The 15,773-nt window shown below is 44.4% G+C and overlaps 1 protein-coding gene across 4 annotated transcripts in view; it reads left to right on the top strand.

Moving 5' to 3' along the window:
• Positions 1-11: 11 nt before the first annotated feature.
• Positions 12-15,773, top strand: part of prr12b (proline rich 12b) — a 33,107-nt gene continuing 17,345 nt past the window's right edge. The window contains exons 1-5 of one of the 4 annotated variants that reach the window (XM_046030001.1): positions 12-512; positions 7,643-7,800; positions 9,680-9,841; positions 10,035-14,590; positions 15,455-15,667. In XM_046030001.1, the coding sequence (XP_045885957.1) occupies positions 430-512; positions 7,643-7,800; positions 9,680-9,841; positions 10,035-14,590; positions 15,455-15,667 (5,172 nt within the window). In that variant the 5' untranslated portion in view covers positions 12-429. The other 3 variants (XM_046030019.1, XM_046030007.1, XM_046030012.1) reach the window with 3 other exon arrangements.

Genomic DNA, 15,773 nt, shown 5'->3' with positions numbered 1-15,773 from the left:
AGGATGAACGCCAGCCCAGTCATTGCTCTTAAAAATGGCGTCTTCTGAACAAAATGAGCGAAAATAGCTTTAGTGTGCTGTGAGGGAGCAGCAGCAGAGCAGCTGTCCGCGCTGGATCCACGTGAATGTAGCTTCGCTTCTTAAAGCTGCTAAAGAACGCGGAGCATCTGTTCTACGGCCCATCAGCTTAACACAGGAGACAATAGACAGTGAAATATATGGGGAGAGGAGAGGAGGGAGGAGGTGCTCCTGGCTGCTGTGACCCCCTCCCCTCCTCCTCCTCCTCTCGCTCCTTCGCCTCCCTCCATTCCTCCCAGTCTACGGGCTCGCCAAGCAGAGAAATAAACAGAAGCGAGCGCAGAGAAGAGAAGACATTCCTCCCTCCCCTCCCCCTCGCTATCTGTCCATCTTCATCCAGCCCTTTCTTTCATGGAGAGGAATTATCCCGCTGCAGGCTTCGGAGATCTAGGGGCTGGGACGGGATGGAGTTACGACAGATCGGCCAAAGCAAGGTAAGCTTAGGTGGGCAAAGCATGGGCACCCATATGATCTTAACTGGCTGTAACAATGCCGTGGGCACACAGCGCAGCCTGCGCCTCTGCATTCAGCCAGGCTGCACGGTGCTGCTACACGGCCACCGTCTCAGGTACAGCCAGCCGTATTGTCATTCGGGGGAGGGGAGGGGTATGGGGGCTGTCTCCAAAATGCATGGAATGCGATGGAAGGTTAATAGTGATACGGAGACAGAGGAGAGGGGAGGAACGAAGGGGGATGGGTTGCTGGGAGCCGAGTGTGTTATTAAAAAAATGAAGGATCACATCCAGGTTCCAGCACTGCATTGTCTCCGCTGCAGCTTTGTGTTGAGATTGACTTCACAAATGCATGACAGGGGCACTGGCAGGCTGGCTGGTACAACAGCCTACTAATTGGCTATAGCCTACAAATCAAAGCAGTGCGATGCACAGAGCTGCTGCCTGCCAAACCTGCACTCCAGGAAATAAATAAAGCGCTTGCTAATGGAATAATGTGCCAAATACAGACTAATGTCTTTCATGTATGAAGTTTATATGAAGGCCTTCATTCAAAGATGGTCAAACTGAAACAAAACTGTTACCGTAGCTAATTACGGCAAGAGCAGCTGCTTGAATGTATTCTCAGAAACGTGTGAAATATGGCTGATACTGTGAATGAACTTGTTGGCTCTCGCGCCAAAGGTGACATTCTCCCTTATTAGTAAACAGCGATTTACAATAATGTCACGTGACCGACAAACGTGCCCTGACTGTCACCCAATTAGACGTCAGCTAATTCCAAGTTCAGGTTTGTAACGCTGACACATTGCTGTGTTGTTAACACCAGGCTACATGTACACGGATCCAGCCTGTGACAGTGAACGCATGTGTGCGGCACACAGCAGCTGCAGCCGCTTCCCTCGGACTCCCATCAAACAGGCAGCGCTCTCTGAGAGGCTGCGTTGCTTTACAGCTACCGTTAGCCAAGCAGGCTAGCTGTCCACTGAGACGGGTTAACGCTGTGTTGAATGCTAGCGAGGTAAAATGCTGTGTCCGTCTCGCTTGGCGTGTATAAGCTGCCACAGTAAGTACATGATAGATGAAGTGGGGCTTCCTCACACGTCAGCGTTGTGTGTTGGAATGAAGTGCGGCCTCGGGCCATGCTAAAGTTAGCTAGCTCCTGTTAGCTTTGCTTCACGTTAGCGGTCGCCTTGACAACCACATCAGTCATCCGTCTGACTCCACGGGCTCCTCAATGCGCTGCTGTGGCAGACTGCTTTTATTTATTGCATTGTTCAAACATGAGGAAATAAAATAGAGTAAATGAAATAAAGTTAAATATGTGGATGAAGACAGAGTTCCGTGAGGCTTTTCTTTACAGGCTGCTACAAACAGAATGAATGTACAGCAGTCTCTCTTTTTATATTTGCATCAAGCTCTGGTACAAGGTGAGGTCTCACTGGTAGCCCACATAGTTACTTCAGCCAGCTCAGGCTGCAATAAACTACAGTTCATCGATGGCAACCTGAGCCCGTCACCAGTTGAATCTACTGCAACACTTTCTTTTCATTAGCAAGTCATCTTCCTTGATTCATTGACAAAATGTATACAAAAGATTCCAATTATATTACCCATATTGATGTCATTTCCAAGTTGCTTGTCTGAGCAACAACCACCGTAAAAACAAAGGTATTTAATTAACATTTAGAGAGAAAGAAAAAGAAAATCCCTGGATGTAACAATTTGTAGCAGGTGCTTTGAATTTTTATGGGACCATTATGAGAACTGTCAGTGGTGTTGTCTGTTGCTGGACTGTAGCCTACATGCCAATCTGTACTAACTGTTTTAGTGTACAGAAGTTAATTTTAAGCTTTAGAAGATATTATTTTTACAGTTGGAGTTCATGTGTTCATCAGCCTTCATGTGCAGCTGAAGAGGCATAGGGTAACACTAACTCTAGAGGTAAAGAAGTTGACATACATTGCTTATAGCAGGAAATAAATGGATGCAACAGGCAGTATATTCCTAGTGGTAAAATAGAACTAGTGACTATGGAAACAGAGTGAGAGGTATTTGAGGAAAACCTTTGAAGATGAATATGTGAATAGTCTTAAGCAAACAAAATGAGTTAGCGACTAAGAAAATCCTTAACTGGTGTAGGAGAGAACAGATTATTTCCCTGCTTAGTTTTAGTTTCACAGTGAGTGTATCTGGACTGAAAATATTTTTTTCTTTTGTTTCGAATGTCTTACCTCAGATTTGTGAAGTGATCCACTGTTTGGCATCAAGTGTTTGTTCTGACCATAAAGAAAAGTTTAAAACCACAATTAACCATCTAGTTTCTTCAACTTTCACTCAGGAGCAAAAATCAGCCTTTAAACTTGAAAGAAATAATGATTTGAAATTCATCCTGACAATTTGCGACATTGAATGATATGATATTTTTTTTTCAGTATAACATTTTCGGCCATATCGCCCAGCCCTTGCACATACTATTGTAGTAAACTCTTTAAGTAAAGTTACATTTTAAAAGTAAAAAACATAAAAGAAAGAGCATGTACGTGGACAAGTTGCTACATGCACTTCATTTACAGAGAAGAGCCTTTAATGGAGCTAGGCCAGCAGGTACATCAGATTACTATAAAAAAAACCCACAGCTGATCATAAATGATTAGGCATTTGATACATGTTTGTGCAGTGGATATACAACATTACTGGTATTTCATATTACACACAAACATAATGCAAAATATATCTGCAATCCTGGTTTATTTCTGTAACGTGCAGTCCACAAAAACACTGCCTTGTTGTTTTGTTGTGGAATGTTGGTTTACAGTATGCAAAACAAACACAAAGCATATTGTAAAGCTGTTGCTCCTTTTACGTTGTTGAGGTCATTGTGTTAGTGTATTCATGCTGGGCGACAGATGTTCTCACGGTTGATGCTGAACTATGTATGAAGTGTTTCGGTTGTGGTTAGGACGTGCGATGAACTGCTGTGCTGAGCTGCATGTTGGTGAAAAGGTGGCATTTAGATCACAAATTATTAAGTACATACAGCATCTGCTTTGAGAACTGAAGTTGCCGTTTGCCTGCTTCCTTTCCACATTTCAGATTTCAGAATCTTGATTTGGGAAAAAAAACGTGTTCAGACGCAACTGAACGCTGCTCCATGAAGACTGTGCTTGTGTGTGGATCTGTTTGCTTCTTTATCTCCCAACAATGCAGGCTCTAGGCTAGGTGTGGTGCATTGGGCAGGAAAGTGATAAAAAGTAAAGGTTACATTTGGTTAGTCACGTTGGGGTGCGTTTACATATGCACAATAATGGCTCTTCTGTCAAGAATATAGGCGGGGAAGTTCACACTTTATAGACAATCAATTGCCACCAAATTAGCTTGAATCCAGTTGCATAGAAAAGCAGAACAGGACAGAAGAAGCTGCTGGCCTCTTCCCTTTCTCAGCCAGGTATTAGCCAGTATAGCACAGTTTAACTGAAATTTATACAATGACAGCATTTATCTAAATATGAACATTTTTCTCTCAAATGAAAAGATACGACCATTTCGATTTTCCTCTGAAATAGCAAACAGACATTTTCATAACAACAGTAATGTTTACACTTACAATCTGAGTCCTAAAACAACACAAATACCCACTTCTGTACACTGTAATGTCCTTCAGTAAACCTCCACGGACCATGCTTCTGCCGACTGGCTAGCCAAAATCTATATTCAGTAAATGCCAAGTGCTCCTTCAAAAGAGACTCATTCCTGTTTCCTCTCTGTCGCCATATTTAATTTTGTATGTCTACCACTAGCAGTATGTCTACCCAGCAGTGGACAGTGCACCCATGTGTGTCCGCCATTGGTCACTTATAGTTGTAGACCCTTGATAAACATGTCTTGATGACACATACAGCGTTTTTTTACCAGTCTGCTGAATGGCTGTCTTCTTTCTCCTCTGATGCCTTGCATTCCAAAAACCAATTTTGGTCTCCTCCATGTGTTGCTGTATCGCCTTAACCATACTGTTCATAAAAAACTAGGCACAAACACACATTCACCAGCGACACCATCATCCCTGAAAAATGTTTTTAGGTCTTGCCATTCACATATGTGGGGGGGGGGCTAGCACCTGACAAGTTAAATGAGAGGTTGGCCCATTTAAAAAGAAACCGCCTACTAATGGGAATATCATGAAATATGATTACAAAAGTATTGCTTTAAAATTGTTATCCAGAGCATTCCTTTATTGTGCTGTTGCTCTGAGGGGTGTTTTCCCCTTCATTATACTTCAGTAGGATGTGACAAGTACTGCTATCAGTAGGTACTTTACATGATAAATGTAAAATGCACTCACTGATTTTAAACTCATGTTAATAATTCAGTATCCTCATGAAGCAAAGAAGCATCCAGTCTGATGTTAATATTGTTGGAGCATTTTTATGGGGAGTGATGATATTTGAATATTTTGTATTTTTAAAAAAATCTCTGCTAAACATATTTAGCAGAGACAAAATGTCAAAACAAAAAAATCTTTTTTGACATCATAACATAAGTCTTGGAAAAAAGTTCCTTATAATAAACCTGAACATCAAAGACTGATTTCTAAGGGCAGAAGTTTTGAAGGGTAATTTGGCAACACGATTAGCTACCTGGCATGAGGCTTTCGAGGCAGCAACATTAACTGATGTTGTGGACTTGAACACTTGCCTCTGACTGTTTTGGACAGCTTGTCTCCTCTCAAAAGAATCCACTGCCTTGTCCTTTAGAGTTTAATGTTTTGTCTTTGACGGTTTTGACATTCATCTCATCAGATACCAAAGGCATTAGCAATCGCCAGTAGTAATGGATCCATATTTTTGGTAACTGTTCCTGGTTTAAGACAGGTTTTTCCTTTTTGCTGTCTTTAATTTCGTTATCTTATGCTGGCCTTTTTTCAACAGCCCTATTATTCATCCAGAAGAAACTACCCGCCATACTCTTTAACATTTTAAATTAATTTCTCTGTGTGGTATACAGTGGAAATATAGTAGAGGTTTCTAGGAACATTTCTACTGCAGCCAATTATACTCTGTGACGTGGTACCGGCGTGCAGCCCTTTGGTTAGGAGCCTCTGGATTGGAGAGGCTTTAAAGGATTTTTTTTTTTTTTAAACCTGGGCCCTATTTTTACGTAATTTGGTGTCAAAAGGATTGCAGTGGCTGCAATGTATTCCTTCGGGACAATTGTGCCCATAAAAACGATGTCCACAAAAGTGCTCCTTTTTGCCACTGACAGACTCTGTCACACCAGGGGTCTGACAACAACATGGAAAGGATCCCTACGAGTGACTCCCAGTGACACCCTTTGTTTTTTAACAAGAAACTGAAGTCTCACTCAGGGACAATTCTCACTCTGAAATCTTGTGATAAGCAAGTTGTTGCAGGGAACGCGGGTGGAAAACAAGGGAGAGGAGTTTGTTGCATATGTAGAGGAGCTGCTAGCAAGACTTTTTTTTCTAACGTTGTTCCAACACAACAAACTCCTCTCTTCAACTCTGACTCACATTTCCACTGGTGTCATACCGTGCAATTGCCCCAAAGGAATGTGCTGTAGCCATTACAGACGGCTGAAGCCAACTACTGCACAGATTCCAGAACCTTTTGTACCTACTACTAGGGGCGTGACAATACACTTTGCTCACGAGTTGAGAGTTGATAAACAATATTGGGTTCACAAGAATGAGACGAGATTTTAACAGTATTTTTAAGAAATCTTCAAAGCTGAAGTATGTGAAGATTTTCAGCATTAAACACTAAATTTCCTGCCGTGGCATCTTGTGGCATGAGATCTCGTCACACCCGGACCTACTAGTCATTTCGACACCAAAATATGTGAAAATATGGCTCAGTTTTAAAGTTACTGACATTTCCCTTTTAAAGCCAGATTATTGGCGTCACTGATAGATTGATAGATAGTTTGTTAATCCTGAAGGAAATTTGGGATACACTTATTGTAGAAGGAATACACTTTAAAAAATAGAGGTACAGGAGAAGAACATTTTTGTAAGAATGTACATTTCTCACAGATGTTGCGGAACAGGGAGATCACAGGTACACAGAGCCTTGGCCAATCCTAGTAGTGATGATGCTTCTGGGGTAACTTCAAATAAAATTGGCAATGTTCATGGTTAGGAAGCTAGTGAGCGATTACATCCTTGTCTGTCCACTCATGTTTACGACTCAGTTGGATGATGGCCGAGGTAGCCATGCAAAGGTTAAGAATACAGTGCATTGACATTATGACACTATATCCATTATCCCTCTAGTCAAAAAATGTGTTTTGCTGATAGGTACCTCACTGGGATGTTTAGGCTTTACCGTGCAGAACGATGTGTGTGCAGTGTTTGTTTTCACTTGTTCCCCTTGCTCAGTTTAACACCTGGATGTACCATCAGGGGTTTGTGACATCACAACTAGTTTTGAGACAATTGTGATCCAGTATGCAATTTACACAGTGGGATGGGGAAACTTGAAACCTCCAGGTCACATACACTCAAAATAGACTCTGGATTCTTCAGTCATAGATGCCATTTTTGCAGGGATAATTAACCTTTTTAACTGGAAAAACCATATTGAAAACAAAATTTTCAAACCAGAATATTCATATCATAAAACAAACACAAACAAGAGGATATTTTAACTACCAGAGTAAGAGACTTGTGAACAAGTTTATTGAAACGTATTATTTTTCAGAAAATTCCCAGTTGTAGTTACCACTTGAATGCTGACATTGTTGGAAACTGGTAGTCACGGTACCTGAACGTAGGATTAGCTACAACAGGGTCTGTGAGCTGTAGTTGCTCAATCCTTACAAAACAATCAAGTTTTTGGGCTATATTGACAAAATGTGCAATTTTTACTAGCCAGTAAAGTACAGGAATGGAACCTCCCCCCAGGAACATGCTTCAGCTTTTCAGAAAGGATGAATAAAGTAAGACAGTAAGAGTGGAGTGTGAATGCTGTAACCAGGTAAATGGACTACTAAGGCCAAGCAGTCCGGCCTCTCCGGTACAAGACAGCAAACTGTTGTTGTAAATAAATAAGGGGTTTTGTTAAAGTCCAACCTAATAACCATGTGTTCCTCAGCCTCGTGTATGGGAGCTCCAGGTCGTCCCACCCAGACTCAGAGCTGCTCCACCGGCAAGCCTATGGCACCCCTCACCCCCTCCAGGGCTATGCAACCAACCACCACCCAGGAAGCTCCAGACAGGGCGGGGGCTGGGGTGCTGCAGGACGAACGCTTGGTAAGGACTTATTGGATGGTATATGTCTGTATTTGGGCAGTGATATTTTCTGACGCTGCTTTAATTTAAGGATATTAACATTTAAATTGAATAAAAATTGAGTAAAAATGTATTTCCATAGTCCAGCTGTGAGATTTGTATTTACTATTTCTGTTTTTGAACTCTTCCATCACACGTCACTTTTGGCAACTCCTAATTGAGTCATCAACAATGGTTGCTAGTCTGTAAGTGTCAGCCCTGTCGGGGTCGTACCCTGCTCGTTGACCCTTGTGAGTCCCTCTTCTGAAGGTTAAGTGGGTATAGATAATGGTTAGATAGATGGAACTGTTACTATCAATATACTGTATGTTCAGCTAGAAACTTTGTTACAGTTTATAATACAGCTCTTGATATATAGTTTAATTTTGTTGTATGAATTAGCTTCTAATAAAATACTTGCTTGTTCCTACTGGTACGGAAGAAAACAAGACTATGGGGAACAAGGGTATAACAACTGTGCATGTCAGAGAGAAGAAATAACTTATACTAGTATAAAAATAGAATTTTTGTAAACGGAGTACAGTAGTAGGAAACAAAAGTGAAAAAGGAAGTGAAAAATGTGTTAACGTTGATGTTGTGTTGAAACTATACAGTAATCATGGTATGACATATTCTATTAACGTTATGATACGTGTAAGGTAAAAAAGGGGCTTTTGGGAAAGTCTCTCAAAACTCAGATGGGGCAGTTATTGAGAAACCTATAACAAATATGTGTTACGTTCCCAAATGGCCTGCAGTTGTAATCACCAATGTTGGGTACAGCAATGAGGTTTTGGGGTAGGAAGCTCGAAGAAAAGGGATACAAGTAAAAGTACTCATGACTGATATTTTGCTATATAGTATATATGAAATTATTAACAATAATGTGTTATTGTAACCGACACATGCAGTGATGCTGGTTAAGAGGTTGAAACTCATTTCTTAACCTTTTAATGACTTCTGGTTCTCATTTATGTGTTTCTCTTTACCTCTCACTACTGTCACATAGAAAACACAGCTTGAAGAGCATATAATAAAAGGGCAGTGCAGAAATCACCTATACGCCTGCACACAATACTATCAAGCTTTTGTAAATGCATGTAAAGGAACACACCAGGCTGGTAAAAAAATGAAAGCAGAAGAAGTATGGCAGATGGAGGAAAAAAACAACGAAAGAACAACAATTGCCCAATTCTGTGTCGTATTACACAGTGTGAGGTTCCAACAGACTGTAGTGCAGCAGTTCAGCTAAATATGTCAGTCTATGGCTATAAAATGTTTACAGACACACATTTCATATCAAAGTACACTTGAAGACTTGATGTCACTGCAGACATATACCTAACTTGGAATTGTCACAAGGTGAGGTGTCTGGCTAGAGAACATATTTCAGTGGCTGTGAAATAGATGAAAATCTGCAGCCAGATGTGAATGACTGACGTAGTGGTAAAATATTGTTACTTTATTATTATAGTCATAGATAAATATATTTATTATTACAAAGAAACTCATTTGCTTTGTATCTTCCCTTACAGTGTTTTATACTACCAAGACAACTTATAGGTCAAATTGTGCAGACACATGGCTTTTCTTATTGATAGCATTCACTTTCGCTCTGAAAATGGTCACTCCAGATAGGAAAATAATATTATTGCCTGGACGGTGCAAAAAGGCAGGATGTAAATACATGGCACCACAAATCTACAGCCAGAGCAGCAAGTCGACGTCTCTGTTTCTGACAAAATAAAAGTAGTACAATAAAATAGTTTAAAAGAAAGATTTATTTAACACTTTCTATGATGGTGATATATTCTATGATAAGATTTGTATGAATTAATTGAGGGTTGTGGTTTGTTGCCAGGCCTGTCTGGGCTGTTTGACGCCAGCCTCCACCATGCCAGCCCCTCGGGTCCTGACCCCTCCGTCATGAATCTGATTTCAGCTCTGGAGTCCCGAGGTCCACAGCCCCCACCCTCTGCTTCCTCTCTCCTCTCTCAGTTTCGCACTCCCTCTTGGCAGACTGGTGAGTGTCAGGTTGTTAGGAGAACTTGAGACTAATTTGTTGTTACTATTGGAATACTATTATTAGTTCTAAATAATAAATGATAATTTCATGTGCTAAATTATTTGCATTCATCTTATTTGCAAAATATCCAACAAGTTTGTCATTTGACTTGCACTGACCAACACTAACCATGTAATGTTGTGTCCTGTAGCAATGCATACACCGGCCCCAGCGGAGCTCTTTATTTCAGGGGCTCTTCCGGGTTCCAGCTCCTTCCCCTCCTCCTCAGCCCTTTCTGCATACCAGCATCCTGGCTCCTTCTCTGGACGATCTTTCACTCCCTCACTATCCCTGCAGGACACCCCTACATTTAGCCCGACTTCCAATGGCTTACTGTCCCCCCATGATCCCCTGTTGCACATCAAAACACCCTCCCAGTCCAGCTTGGGCTTTGATCGCTTGCTGTCTTCCCAGAGTGCTACCTACCGGGGCTCCCAGGAGCCTCAGGCCCCCTCTCAGACCCCAGCCCCTTCCACCTCCTCCAGTTGCCACCTGCCCCCTCCCCAGTTCAATCTGTTGTCCTCTCAGCTCCACAACCAGTCCTCCCAGCTCTATAATGCCTCCATGTTCTCTTCCACACCAGCCCTGCCGCCCACGGCCCCTCCATTGCCCCAGCCTCCTCCAGAGAGGGCAGTTTCCCGGCAGGACAGTGTGATTAAGCATTACCAACGCTCATCCCCAGCCCAGTCCACAACACTACCCCTTCAGCAATATGTTAGCTGTGGTGGGTCATCAGGCTACCAACAGATAGGCAGCCACCACCGGCATTCTGGAGTGTCCTGCAGTCAACCAACTGACCAGAGCCCATCCTCTGACCCCAAGCCCTCACCACGGATGGAATCCAAGACGTATCGACCTATCATCCAAACTCCTTACACTTCCTCGTCCTCCAGCTCCTCAGCCTCCTCTTCATCAGGCACCAAGGGAGCCAAAAATTCCAGCTCCAGTAGTGGCTACTCCTCTTCTGGCTCAGCATCTTCTTCTTCCCGTACCCCACACACTCCACCGTCAGCCTCCTCCGCCTCCTCTTCATCCTCTTCTAGTTCCAAGACAAATGCTGGCTCCTTGTCTGCTCCCTCTCGTCAGCAGCCCCCACCTCAGTCAGCACCGGCACCACCTCCTCTACCAGTGGTGTCATCCACCCTTGCTCAACAGCCAGCACCCAAACAATGCCTTTCCACCTATGGCTCTCCGTCTGTGGCCACATCTAGCACAGGCCTACCAGAACATACCCCTCCGCAGCAACACGCCCAGTCTTACTCTCCCAACCAGCCTCCACCTACACATATGTCCCAGTCTTATGGAGGCTTTAACTCACCTCATGCCCAGGACCTGAGCTCTGGGGCAGGGGGCACTGGAACAAAGGCTTTCACTGGTATAGGCTCAGGGGGACGCTCATTTTCTGCAGAGATAGTCTATGGGGACTCAAGCTTTGGCTCACCTTCTCTCAGAAGAGCAGGCAGTCCTTCCTTAGGGTATGGGAGTGCTGGAGGATCAACAGGAAGTGGACCTGTATCAGGAGCTGCTGCACTTGGCAGTGGAGTTGGATCTACAGGATCAGGGAGTGGGGCTGCTAGTGTTGGTAATGGAGGCAGCAGCTCCTACCACCTGCCCGAGTCTAGTCCCTCACCCTCCATCAATTCTACTATCAGTCGCCCTGGATTGCACTCTCCTGCTTCTGCTCGCCCTGCACAGTCCCCTGGAAGTTCAGGGGCAACCAAATACTTGTCCTCCATCCTCTCTCCTGCTTTTATGTCCTCACCACAAGGTTTCACTGATACACGGCAAGTGCAGAGCCAGTCCTATCACTCAACACCACCCAAGCCAAAAACGGAGACCAACATACTGGGAGTAGAGCGATCCCAAGATGAGGAAGAGGATGATGACGATTTCCTCATACACCACTTATTACATGTCCAGAGCTCAACTCCTCATCCATCCCAGCATCATCCACCTCCACAGCAACTACCCCAGTCAGTCCCACAGGCTAGGGAGGGGGAAGGCAAAGGGATGACCTATGACATTAACAAGATCTCAGAAGAGCGCTACCATCTTCAAAGTGTCATTCGCACAAATAACACTACTAGCAGTTCAGGTCCTGGAACGGCTATTGGTGATGCAGCAAGTGGCTTAAACAGTCAGTTGGAAATCTCACAGAAGAAACAGAACCCGACCAAGTCAGAGTTAACCATATCAAAGTCCATTGCTGGAGGGGTCAGTGACTCTCTTTCCCACTCCCATACTGCCAACTCCCATCAACAACAGCATGACTCCCTCGGATCTGTGGTCCATTATGGAAGAGGGGACCCTTACACACAGCACCCACACTCCCAACATTCCCATCACAACTCACATGTGTCGTCACACTCTCAGCACTCTCAGCACACTCAACACACACAGCGCTCTCAACATTCTCAGCATAGCCATCCCCATTCCCACTCCCACAGCCACCCTCACATGGAGCTAAAGAAGACTTCAGATGCAAATGACAATGCCTACTTGTGTAACACACCAGATGTGCAGCAGGCTCGACAAAGCCAGGTCCCACTCTCTCTGATGGATTCGTCTCCAGACCCTCCCCAGCAAACTCACTTGCTGCAGTCTGTCCTTTCCCATACCACCCGCTCCGAGATGGACCCCCAGCAAGCCCCTGCACAGCAGCAACAGCAGCAGCAGCAGCAGCATCCTTTGAGTCAGCAGGCCATGATGAGTTCCGCCGGAGGAGCAGGCCCTGCTGGGGTGGAATCCCACCCACAGAACCAGTCCTCACAGTTGCAACTCCAGCTTCAGACCCAGAGTATAGATACGCATTATAGCCTCAGAGCCCAGCCAGGAGATCAAACCCGATCAAGTCAGAACTCAGTGTCTCCACTAGAAATGCTAGAACAATCTCTTTCCCGGACAAACAGCAGAGACAGCGGAGGAGCTCTAGACAGAACTGGGGTTGGGGTGAATGTTACAGGAGGGGATGGAGGTGGTGGAGACAGACATAGACAGCAGCACAGACTTACACCCCACCTCCATCCCCAACAAACAGCCTCAGATCTCCATGACTTCCTCTCTGAACCAGATTTGGGATTGTCCACCCCCTCACACCTGCACCATCTCAACCAGACACAGGCACATGCCCACCCCCATGCACACCACCAACAGCAAGCACATACTCACCATCAGCTGTCGCACTCTCAGCTAGCTCACCCACACTCTCACCAGATGGCAACAAATATGGGAACTCCCCAACAACAGCAACAGCCCCAACAAAGAGAGCCTGAGACCCAACTGTCACACTCCCAGTTAGACCAGCTCAAACAGCACCAGTTTGACACAGTAAGCCCAGTGAGTAAAGTAGGACAGAATCAAGCTCAGCAGCAGCAGCAGCGGTTTACGTCTCTAACATCCATCTGCTTTCCAGAATCTCTCTTACACGATGAAGACCGCTCTTTCTTTCCTGAGATGGAAGACATGTTTTGTTCAGCCGATTACAAGTCTAGCTGTGCTGGGGATTCAGGGACAGGACAATCCGCTCAAGAAAGCCTTACCCAGGGTCATGGGCAGGGGCAAGACAGTATGGAGGGCCTAAAAACAGGAGGTGCTGGAGAAGGCTATGATATGGTCAGTCATCACAGTGATCAAGGCTATGGGCAGTACTGCCACAGCCTTCCAGGAACAGGAAATGGTAATCTGCACTTAGACCTTGACTCTATGAAGACCCACGAGCTTCCCTCCACTGTGAATACTGACCAGCTTGGCCTCATCCAATCCCAAAATCCCACTATGGGATTGAGTTCAGCAGTTCAAGGGGATGGCTCAGTCAACAAGATGATGGGAAGTGTGGGAGTGGGTGGAAGTTCAAACACTACCAGTCTGACTTCACCCATCTTCTGCTCTTCTAGACCCAAGAAACTGCTGAAGACCAGCTCATTTCACTTGCTCAAACAGCGGCGTGAGCCACAACCTCAAGCAAAGAAAAACTATGCGCAGGAGTATGAATTTGAAGATGATGAGGATAAAGCTGATGTTCCAGCAGATATTCGCCTCAACAGTCGACGCCTTCCTGACCTGCTCCCTGACTTGGTGTCGAGTTGTAGGAAGGCTGGTGGGGCATCAGTAGTAAGTGGACTCAGTCCACTGATGGGTGACATGGACTTCTGCCACCCCTCCAGCTACTCTTCCCTTGGACACCCTCCACAACTCCTCCCAAATGATGGCCCAAAGAAAAGAGGCAGGAAACCAACTAAACCAAAACGTGAAGGCCCTCCTCGCCCACGAGGTAGGCCACGCATACGTCCTCTTCCAGAGCCACCTTACTGCAGGGGGCTGATGGGATCAGTGGCTGGAGAAAGTAGGAGGGGTCGTGGGCGTGGTCGAGGGCGAGGCAGGAGGGACGAAGGGCTTGTGGAAATGCATCAAGATATGAACAAAGCACAAAGCCTCCCATATCACCATCAGCAGCAGCAACAACAGCAACAGTTCAGCCAACAGCAACATCTCCAACAGCATCCACATCAACATCACAGACAGCAGGCGGACCACCACCAGGCACCACCACAACTGCAACAACAGCATCACCTGCATCATCAGCAGCAGCACGTTTCCTGCGCTCACCACCAACCGCATCATCAACAGCAGCAACATCAGCAACATCATCAACAACACCAACAACAACAGCAACCTTCCCAGCAGCAGGATCCAATCAGACCTATCAAGGTAATAGTAGACAAAAGAAGAGATAATCTGAGCCTGTACTTGTCAAAAATCACATTGTATTCAATCCTAGAAAGTTTGAATGGGGTAAAAATTAATCTTGGAGAAGGACATTAAAAAAAGTCCTGCCTGCACTGTTTGTAAAGAGTAGAAGTTCACAACTTATGATACTCTGAAATGTAAACAGAAATGAATTACATACTTCGTGTTGTGAATGTAAATGATCTGGAAAACTTTGACTGTTGAAAGTCCATCCATCCATCGTCAACCGCTTATCCTGCATACAGGGTCGCGGGACTGTTGAAAGTTTAGTTTTTAAATATGAATGCATGTTGTTAGTTAAATTGTAATAAATCGATTTGATACCCCATCCCCTGGGTAAAACAGTCTAGCTTGTGGATATATCACAAGTAACTGTGCCCATGCTGATGTCAGTATTTAAAAGTCCTGTGCATAAATTACAGTTAATTCTTTTCTGAATGGCCATATATATACTGTAGATGAAATGTGATCTACAATTACAATTTAGTTAGTGTAGTGGTACTGCTGTTGTTGTTGTCTGGCTTAGCTTCAGTGTTGATTAAATATTGCTTGAAAGTAGAACCAAAATGATTGACCTTTTTGCCAGATTTCGACTGTCCACAAATTAGATATTTGTAATAGCAAAACAGAACAGAAAGTCTTGCTTAGCATTATTATTAAGTGTTTTATATCTCTGTGAAACCAGCCCAAGTTTGAACACAACCAGCATCAGTGGTGTATGTTTTAGATATCCAAGGTAGTCATTCTACAGGAATTCCAACAGAACAAATACTGGAATGCTTTACGTCCTGCTGAATGTCTTAATCCAACCTGTCTGTCTCTCAGATCAAACTGCCTGTTCCGACCATGCTTCCATCAGAATCCTTGTTGAGGACAGACTCACTGTCCAGCACTGATCCAGTTCTGTCTGATGGGTCAGTGGGGTCAGCACCATCTCTGGGCCTGAGTCCTGGACCCAGCACTGCCATGGACATCAGCAGAAATGAGCTGAACCAGACTCAAGACAAGATGATGAAGCATCAGCAGAAAGCTGGCGAGGTAACGAGCGCATATTCACAGCAGAAATAGGACACCTGACAGAATTAATCAAATCTCCGTGTTTTATCCTAGATGATTCAGTGCATGCACTAGTGACGGTTCAGTT

This window comes from Micropterus dolomieu, linkage group LG02, assembly GCF_021292245.1.
Source record: "Micropterus dolomieu isolate WLL.071019.BEF.003 ecotype Adirondacks linkage group LG02, ASM2129224v1, whole genome shotgun sequence".
NCBI lineage: Eukaryota > Metazoa > Chordata > Actinopteri > Centrarchiformes > Centrarchidae > Micropterus > Micropterus dolomieu.
This window is presented reverse-complemented; position numbering and strand designations above follow the sequence as displayed.